General features: G+C 50.9%; 1 protein-coding gene across 2 annotated transcripts in view; it reads left to right on the top strand.

The window, feature by feature from the left end:
• The first annotated feature begins 1,139 nt into the window (after window positions 1–1,139).
• LOC102438040 (MAL-like protein) overlaps window positions 1,140–9,428 on the top strand; it is an 11,796-nt gene continuing 3,507 nt past the window's right edge. Inside the window, exons 1-2 of one of the 2 annotated variants that reach the window (XM_006100863.3) lie at window positions 1,140–1,992; window positions 8,095–8,262. In XM_006100863.3, coding sequence (XP_006100925.1) covers window positions 1,744–1,992; window positions 8,095–8,262 — 417 coding nt within the window. In that variant the 5' untranslated portion in view covers window positions 1,140–1,743. The remainder of the gene's footprint in view (window positions 1,993–8,094; window positions 8,263–9,428) is intronic. The other variant, XM_023764412.1, reaches the window with a different exon arrangement.

Below are 9,428 nucleotides of genomic sequence, written 5' to 3'. Positions count from 1 at the left end.
CAGGACACGAAGGGGTGGGAAGGAGGCGGGAGATGGGAAAGCCTCTTGGGAAATCCTGTCTGTTCTCCCAGGAAAGCTGCTCCCAGGGGGCCTGGTAGGTGCAGGCACAGGAGCGGCACAGGGACGAAACCAATGGGTGCCCGTCCTCCTGGAGGAAATGCCCGTCTGTGGCTGGGCCTCAGTGGCAGGCGCGGGGGTATCAGGTGGTGCCACCTGCATGGGAATCAGGCCCAAGAAGATGAGAGTGAGCAGCTAGCGAGTGAGCAGAGGCTAGCAACTGCCTCCTGCCGCCTTTCTCCAGTTGCTCAGCAGCTCGTTCCAAGCGCCTGCTGTGTGCCAGGCTCCATGCCCTGCCCTGGGGACACAAAGGCCACAGGGGACACAGAGTCCTGCATTCAGGAGCTCAGGGTCTGGGGAGGAGGCAGCGAAGAGAGACACTGCCATGAGGGGGGTCACTGAGGGGTGCCCTGGGGACTTGGTAGTTCAGGGGGGCTTCCTGGAGGAGGTGCTTTGGTCTGATCCCTGCCCTGAAGGGTCTGCTCATAGACACGGTGGGGGAGGGAGGTGCCGAGCAGAACATTGGTGGGGACTGGAGTGAATGGTGATGCCTGGGTCCTCGGTGCCTGACGAAGGACAGGACACAGCCGCTGGTCACAAAATGTCTGTGGGTTCCTGGGGGAAGGAGGAGGTGGGGGCTCCTGCCTGAGTCCAACTCTAAGACTCATCTTAAAAAAAGGTTTTCCCTGCCTCCCCCCTCCTCCCCGCCCCATGCTTGGTTTGGGTGTTGCTGTTTTTCAGGGACAAGAAGAAAGGTCCTTTCGACTTTGGCAGGACAGGAATGTTTTTATTATTCCACCTTCTATTACCCTGTGAGCCCGGGCTGGTTAGTCAGTCGAAGTTGGGTTAGTGGAGGCCAGGGTCTGAATGGGTGGGTGTGGTCCTGGGGAGGAAACGGTGGCAGGGAGGGCAGGAGGAAGGCCAGGAGGTCTGGCGCTGACTCACCTCCCCTCCGGCGGGGACATCCTGCCCCTCCCGGCGGCCAGAGCTCACCCAGGGTGGGCCCTGATTTCCCTGGCGGGCAGCCAGCCTGGTCCTGAGAGCTCTTGTGGGCACCAAGGTCTCCTTATATGACCTGGTCGGCCAGGAGCAGCCTGGACAGAGCTCTGACCGGCACTATTGTTCCTGGAGTGGACCGGATGGCACAGGGGCCCTCACTGGGGACCAGGGCACCAGGCTGGCAATTTCCTGCGAGCTTTAAAGCCACAGAGAGAAATTCTCACTCCATGAGTCAGGACGAGAGAGGGAGTGTCCGGAGGTGTCCTAGGTTGAATTATGGAGCACAGAACTTCAATGTAAATGCAAGCTGTTGGGAGCCTGAGTTCAGGTCCAGGCCTGCCACGTCCCAGTGGGTAACAGGAAGAAGTCAGTTGGCCTCTCAGAACTGGTTTAGGAGGTGATGATGCCCAGAAAGAGCCCCAAGGCTGCCAGTCCCCAGACACCGGGAGGAGCTGCCGGGGGGCTGTAAGCAGCACCCACGGGATCGGCCTCGGAGCTGCCACAGGGAGGCCTGCAGCAGGGGGAGCACAGCCAGGCACCTGGCTCCCTGGGACTTGATCTGGGCCTGTTCCTCCCAGCGGGAGGCTTCGTGGTGGTGGTGCAGCCCGTGTCCACCCAAGGATGAGGGGGGAGAGGAGAGGCAAAGCTGTCATGTCATAAAAATGAAGACAAGCTGTCAAAAAAGGAATGCAGTGGTGGTGGGTGAGACCCGCGGTGCGAGACTCGGCCAGCTATGCAGAAAAACCTGCCACTGGGTATCGCCTGTGGAGCTCCTCCCTGCTTCTCAGCTCCTGGCCGGCCCCACCCGAGCCCACACCCCCAGCCTCGGCCAGGAGACTGGGCTCTGCAGACCTGAGATCGCACGTCTTTGGGGCTCCTCCTTTGTGCTTCACATGGGGTCATGGCTCGGGCAGCATCTGTCTTCAGAACCAGGTGGTGCATAAAGTTCACTCTGCTGCAGCAGCTCAGCCCTTGCCCCAGCCCCTCACCTGCCTCTGCCCCTCACCTGCCCCAGTCCCTCACCTGCCCCAGCCCCTCACCTGCCCCAGTCCCTTACCTGCCCCTGCCCCTCACCTGCCCCAGCCCCTCAGAGGCCTCTCAGCCCCCAGCTGCTCCATCCAGGTGGGCAGATCCTCCCAAAGCAAAGGCAGTCCTCTCTTTTCTTTCCTGTTCAAAAGTTTTTCATGGGTCTCGGTCGTCTAGCACAGTGTCTTTCTTTTAAAATATTTATTGATTGATTTGAGAGAGAGGGTAAAGGAGGGATAGAAGGAGGAAATAGAAAGGGAAGGAGGGAGGGAGGGAGAGAGAGAGAGAGAGAGAGAGAAAGAGAGAGAAAGAGAGAGATCGATTTGCTGTTCCACTTATTTATTCACTCACTGGTTGATTCTTGTACGTGCCCTGACCGAGGATCGAACCTGCAACCTTGGTGCATTGGGACGACGCTCCCACCAGCTGAGTACCCTGCCAAGGCTCTTCCCTCTTAAACGTACATGTTGGTTGTTTGGGTTAGTTAAAACCTGTCACTGAGTCAAGCAGTCCCCCTCAAAGGCCAGGCCGCTGATTGATTGACTGGATCTCATTTCAGAAATCTACAAACAAGTCCACACAAGCCCACACACATACCCTTTCTTTCCCTACACAAATCATTAGCACACTGGGCTCGCTGGGCTGTGCCTTCTACAGTTCTTCGACTTTGTTTCATTTTGGTATAAAAAGAGTCTTTCCTTCTTTGGAAGGCTGCTGGGTGTTCTGCTGTGCAGACCTCACTGGTCTGCACTGGGCGGGTGTTGAGGAAGATCCTATATTTTCTGTCACCAGCAAGGCTGCAGCAAACAATCTGTGCCTGTGTCATTTTGCTCGTGTGTATTATTTGCAGGACAACTTTCCAAAAGTGAAATTACTGGGTCGCACAGTGTGTGCATTAACATTGTCAACATGGTAAAGCAGTTGGTGGCACCATTACTAGTATTTAACCTGGAGATGGCAGTGGACCTCAACCTGGGCTCTAGATGGGCTTGAGTATCTGGAAGTCCTCAGATTGGTAGACAAAACTCGTGCATATACGTAGGTACATTTTTCTAGGCAACCAAAGCTTTCATCAAGTCTATAGAAGGGTGTGTCCTACTCACCCCGCTGATTGGTCTCCAAGCTCCTCCAGTGTGAACTTCCCATCCTTCAGGAAGACCACTCTTGCACATTCCTCGCCTCTGAGTCTTTCTCAGGGAACACCCCCTCCCATCTTCTCTGCCATTCCAAATGATCATGGCTAGCAGGGCCAACCACGCTTACCCAGCACTCACCATTTGCGCGAGAACCACATGAGAAGGGTCTGTATGCTCCCACCACCTCCATTAGATGGACATGGACATGGACATGGAGGCACAGATGAGTTAAGTAGCCTGCGCAGCAGTCAGCACTGGGATTGGAACCCAGGAGGAACGATGCTGCCCCTGCTCTGGAGTGACTATGAGTGGGAGTCTGGAGCTGGGCTCTGGGGGCCTCGTCCTGGCTACATCATTGGGGCACCCTCTCTCACCCATTCAATCAGGATCTCTGGGCAGGACCCAGGTCTGGAGGCTTTCTCAAAGTCCTCGATGATCCCAGGACTTTGAGAAAGGGGAGCAAGACTCAGCGCAGATCTGGAATCAGCTATTTGTCCCCAGACTCTGACTAGGGGCTATTAGGCCAGTGCTGATATGTGTGAGGGCTCTTCACCCAGCGACCTAATTGCGAGGGAGCTGCTTTAGGCTCTAGAGCAGTGGTTCTCAACCTTCCTAATGCCGCGACCCTTTAATACAGTCCCTCATGTTGTGGTGACCCCCAATTTCATTGTTACAAATTGAACATAATTAAAGCATAGTGATTAATCACAGAAACAATATGTAATTATATATGTGTTTTCCGATGGTCTTAGGCGACCCTTGTGAAAGGGTCGTTCGACCCCCAAAGGGGTCGCGACCCACAGGTTGAGAACCGCTGCTCTAGAGGGAAACAAGGGACCGGACTTATTTTAAGCTCTATCCTCCCTGAAGAGATGCCATCAAGTGTCAGCTCAGCCTTTGGAAAAGGCGTAGAGGAGCATCCTGTGTATGTTCATAGGAAACAGGCTGCCTACATTGGACTTGAAATATACTTGCTCACCACACCCAGTGATAATGCAGCATTCTCCCACACGGAGCCCCAGCCCCACACATCTAAGTATGTCTCCTGCTCTTGGGAAATACAAAATGAGGATTAAGATGAGAGAGCAGTTGAGGCTGCCAAGAAAATCTGGAAAACTAAATATGAGATTTTTTTAAAAAGCTGGGAAGACAAACACTCAACGTTACCTTACCTGTAAAGAACCAACGCAGACTGCTTGACACAGAAACGAGTTACCACTGCCCTGGGCTTCACTCCCTGGGGCTTGTCATTGGCCCTGATCCCTTCTACTGTTCAGAAGGTGGAGGGTGTGGAAATCCAAGTAAATAGCATTCCTGAGCGACTCGTTGATTGTGCAACCCTGAAGCCCTTTCAGAAAATTCCCATGCAATCGGAGTAGGTGCCCAAATGCTCAGAGGCCAGGTGTGAAATCTGATCATGTGCAGGATCCGGCGTGTTCTGCCTCGAGTCCTGTGTGACCTGGGGCCTCAGTCCCCCCAGCACCCTCCACTGCACAGACTGTGCTGAGAAGTGCAGACCTGTGAGTGATGTGTGCCTGGCAGTGTTGGGTCAGGGCACCTCTGCCGGAAGGAGACAGGCACTGACAGGCATGGTGGGGCCGAGGCACCCTTGCCCGCCTCAGCCTGGCACAGGTGAGCTGGCAGTAAGTGGTGGAAGATATCAAGTGGCAGCTCTTGGGTCTTAGAAAGTTTCCAAGGGAGTTGAATTGCCATACAGACCTAATGAGGCCGTCTGAGTGGATGCATTTCACAAGCTGTAAAGCCTGGTGAATGTGAAGTGGTGGTGGCGTTACGTGATTCATTCAGCACACAATGTTCTCTGACCCCCTCCCCACCACCCACTTTGTTCCAGAACCTGTGCTGGGCACACAGAGTTCAACGGTGAATGGCACAGACCATTCTTTGCCCTCGGGTCTATGTGAGTCTAAAATATTGCAGGCTCCAGTGTAGTCACTAAATCCTGACTGTCATCCCCGTTAAGAGCCAGCGCTGTTTGGGTGTCGGCATGTGAGGCATTCCTATGCACTTCCCATGGTGTGGCGACAGGACACTTGCCAGGTGCCTAAACCGGAGACCTGGCACCTCCCTGCAGCATCAGCAATGCCTGTCACTGGATTGACAGACAAGCGCCCAGTTCAGGACCCTTCACACATCCCTCCTCACATCCTCCTCAGGACCAGGCAGCCCTGACTCGCAGGTGTGTGCTGGAACGTAAGAAAAGTGATGCGCAGAGTATTGCACTCAAGCAAAGTACCTGGCAGGCACTTACTCAGGAATACAACTCTCAGCCACCATGCCACTCAGGGGGTTCAAGCAGCTGAAGAAGTGCTGGGAGAGCATCAAGACTCCAACCAAGAAATGTATGGCACATGAAAGGGGAGAGAAAATGAAACGGAGCATCAGCCCACTTCTGAGTCCCCAGGCCCTGGGGAAGGAGAGGATTACCAACATGCTGCCTGGGCAGCTCTGCTTCTTGCAGAGCCAAGAAGGGGAAGGAGAAGGAGAAGGAGAAGGAGAAGGGAAAGGGGAAAGGGAAGGGGAAGGGGGAGGGGGAGGAGGAGGAGGAGGAGGAGCAGGAGGAGGTGGAGGAGAAGGAGGAGGAGAAGGAAGGGAAGGAGAAGGGGAAGGGGAAGAGGAGAAGGAGGAGGAGGAGGAACTGAGAAACCCTCCTTGAACTAATAAGTGAGTTCAGCAAGTTGCAGGATACACTGTCAACACACAAAATCAATCCTGTTTCTAACCACTAGCTACGAACAATTGGGAAAAATTTTTTTAATTTTAAGCAATACTATTTACAGTAGCTCTGCCAAAATCAAATATTAAGGCATAAGTATAAGGAAATGTGCACAGTATCTATAATGCCACAACCTACAAAGCATTGATTTAAAAAAAATTCAAAGAGCATCTTAATAATTGGAGAGGTGTACCATGTTCATGGACTGGAAGACTCAGCATAGAAAAGATGTCAGTTCTCTCCAAATGGATCTCTAGATATAACACAATCAAAATCCCAGCAGATAGATATTCAGATATTGACATGCTGATTCTAAACTTTATGTGGAAAGGCAATGGAACTAGGGCAGGGGTGAGCTGTCTCCTGAAATGAGCAGAAATGTGAGTCACTTGCACTGTCAACTCTTGGTTACAGTGACTCTATAGAAAGTTTAAAATTTGGTAGTGTGATTTCTCCAAACTACAAACCCAGGAGACATCCTTGGCTCCCTCCACCACCAATCACCCAAAATTTCCAGTGGCCATAATCCAACAGGTTCTTCTTTTTCAAAACTTTTTTATTACTTTGTAAAAGATAAACTCCTTTGTGCTCACTGTGCAGTGTGAGCAATGGAACACTATCATTATCTTTGGAAGCCTCTATACACCCATTCCCAACCCCATAGCTCTTTCTTCCTCAAGAAAGTCATTCTCAGAAGGTGCTTAGGAGGGTGGGTCCTGAAGGAATTGAGGAGTGGCAATGAGTCAGATTTTGTACCTGTTGGATTTGAGGAGCTTGAGAAATAGGGCCAGGACTGGGGTGAGGCAAGTGAGATGTCTGGGTGAAAAATGTAATGAAGAACTCACTTTCAGCATCATAGGCAAGGTTTGGTCCCTGCAGAGAGCAGAGACATCCCATAGGCAGGTGGATGGATGTGTGGGGCTGAAGGCCACAGAGAGAAATGGGCCTGCAGTGGGTTCCTGGGATCCAGCCTAGGAGGTCCTTCTAAGAACAGATTTAACTTGAGTGAAGAGAAGGAGAATGAGGAGGCTCACAAGGACATCCTAAGGAGGCCCCATGAAGATTTACTCAGAGAGTCAGATACAAACCAACAATAAAGCCACTTGGAGACCTTGGGCAGGTGGCTCAGTTGGATAGAGCATTGTCCAAGACAGCAAGAGTGAAGGTTCGATCCCTGGTGAGAGCACATATAAGAGGCATAAATAAGTGGAACAACAAATCAATCTCTCTCTCTCTCTCTCTCTCTCTCTCTCTCTCTTTCTAATCAATTTTTTAAAAAGCCACTTGGAGCTCATGTCTACCCTCTCCTCCAGGCCTCTAACTGGATATGCAGCTAGTGGACATATAGTTCTTCCCCTGGGCTCAACACGAGTGCAAGCCCAGCCCCAAAGCAAACAAAAACAGAGCCCAGAGAAAACAGGGTTTGGTTTCTCCACCAAGGGGGTAATAAATGACTGGACACAGTTGAGAGGTGATTAAACTGGGACTGTATTGCCTAGCAGGGCATCAGATACTATAACTTGGGAGTGGAGAGGGGGGTACACCAAGCCAAGTTCCCGCAGGGCCAGGCAGGCACTGTCAGTGGGTGAAAGGAGCCAGGAGAAGGAGAGTACTATTCCACAGTGAAAGCGAGTGACAGAATGTGCTACACAATGGCGTGGGGTTACAGGGGAGAGGGATGTGGTCCACTGAGGACTCCGGGTCCTTTTTAAAGAGATAGTCACAACTCATTTCAGCCTACTCTTGCCTGGGAAATGTGTTCACTGTGGCCAGAACTATAGATTTCTCAAGAAATGTCTGAAATCTGAATTTCTCATGTGAAATGTCTTATTTTAAATGTTGGCCACTTATTCAGACACATTTAAAAAACTGTTTATGCCAACACTGTTTGAACCAAGTAGACACACCCACAGGCCAAATTCAGCGAAGTCCTTCTGTGGGCAGCCTCTGTGTTAACCCCTTGGATTTTCTAATAAAGTTGACTGTGACTCAGGGCACCAGCCTTCCTCCCCATTCCCTCGATTCCCTCCTAACTTCACCTGAAGAGCTTTTAACCAGAGGCAGAGGAGCAGAGAGACCCCACAAAGGAAGACGCACCCCACACACGCAAATGACCTCTCCTTCAATGCTTTTCTCTTACAGGTGTTTGGGTTCTGGGTCTGGGTCCTGGTGGCCGCCACCCACGTGGCAAACCCGCTGCTGCAAGGATGGGTGTTGTACGTCTCGCTGACCTCGTTCCTCATCTCCCTCATGTTCCTGTTGTCTTACTTGCTTGGATTTTACAAGAGATACGAGTCCTGGAGTGTTCTGGTAAGAACCAGTGAGGGGACTAGGCCCCCGGACTGCCCCAGACTGGTGTCCTGGGTGTTGTGGGGACAGCGGGCCTTCTGGGTGTGGAGGGGGAACCAGAGACCTTTCCTGGGCTGGGCCCCCATGACCAAGGCTTTTTATGTGAATGTGTTTGCTCTGAAACCGGAACGAGAGCGCTGCCCTGCCGGAGTCAATCTCATTGCATTCCCTGCTGTGCCTTCCTTGTGAGGAACATACACATTCTGTGTGCAGATGACCCTTAAACAGCATGGGGTTGGGGGGTGACCGGCTACACAGTTGGAAATCTACTTCTAACTTTTGACTCCCCCAAAATATAGTTACTAAAAGCCTATTGTTGGCTAAAGGCCTTACCAATAACACAAGTAGTTGATTAACACATATGTTATATGCTAATGTATTATATACTGTATTCTTACAATAAATAAAGCTAGAGAAAAGAAAATGTTATTAAGAAAGTCATAAGGAAGAGAAAATACATTTACAGTATTTATTGAAAAAAATGCACGTTTAAATGGACCAGCACAGTTTAAATCCGTACTCCTAACACATTTCCCTCTAAATCTCATTCGGGAAAAATCAGTGGAGCAACATCGAAGGAAATGCCAACAGGAAAAAAGTCACCCCAATCTCGAGGTCTTGTCACAATCACTGCGTTCGTTCTTCTGATTCCCCACAAATTTTGTGTAAAATGCGTATATGTTAATCACGCTGAAATAATGATTTTGGGTGTCGAAACTTTCGTTTAATATTACATCATGTTTTCATGTTTTCACATCATCTTGATAACCATTAATTTTTTTCTATATTGAACAACTTACCTCATCACTGATCAGATTAAATGAGATAAATGAGAAAAGGGCTTGGCCTAGAACTTGGCACAAAATAAGCTCTCAATTAGTATTGATACTATTACTGCTGTTTATTAATCCACTATTGCTCACTACATAGATATTTCATTAGAAACACTGCAAACAAAACCCCCCAAAAACAAGGCAGGAGGTAGGGAGCAGGCCTGTCTCTTTCTCGCTCCTCCCAGCTGTGTCGTGGGAGGAAAGCGCTCACTGGCTGAGTGCCCGGGTGATGTGGCCTCCCTCTTCCTTCCAGGACAGCCTGTACACGGGACCACCGGCATCCTGTACATGAGC

Source organism: Myotis lucifugus, unplaced genomic scaffold (assembly GCF_000147115.1).
Source record: "Myotis lucifugus unplaced genomic scaffold, Myoluc2.0 scaffold_331, whole genome shotgun sequence".
Taxonomy (NCBI): domain Eukaryota; kingdom Metazoa; phylum Chordata; class Mammalia; order Chiroptera; family Vespertilionidae; genus Myotis; species Myotis lucifugus.
Note: the sequence above shows the minus strand (reverse complement) of the source record. Positions and strands in the feature narration are given on the sequence as shown.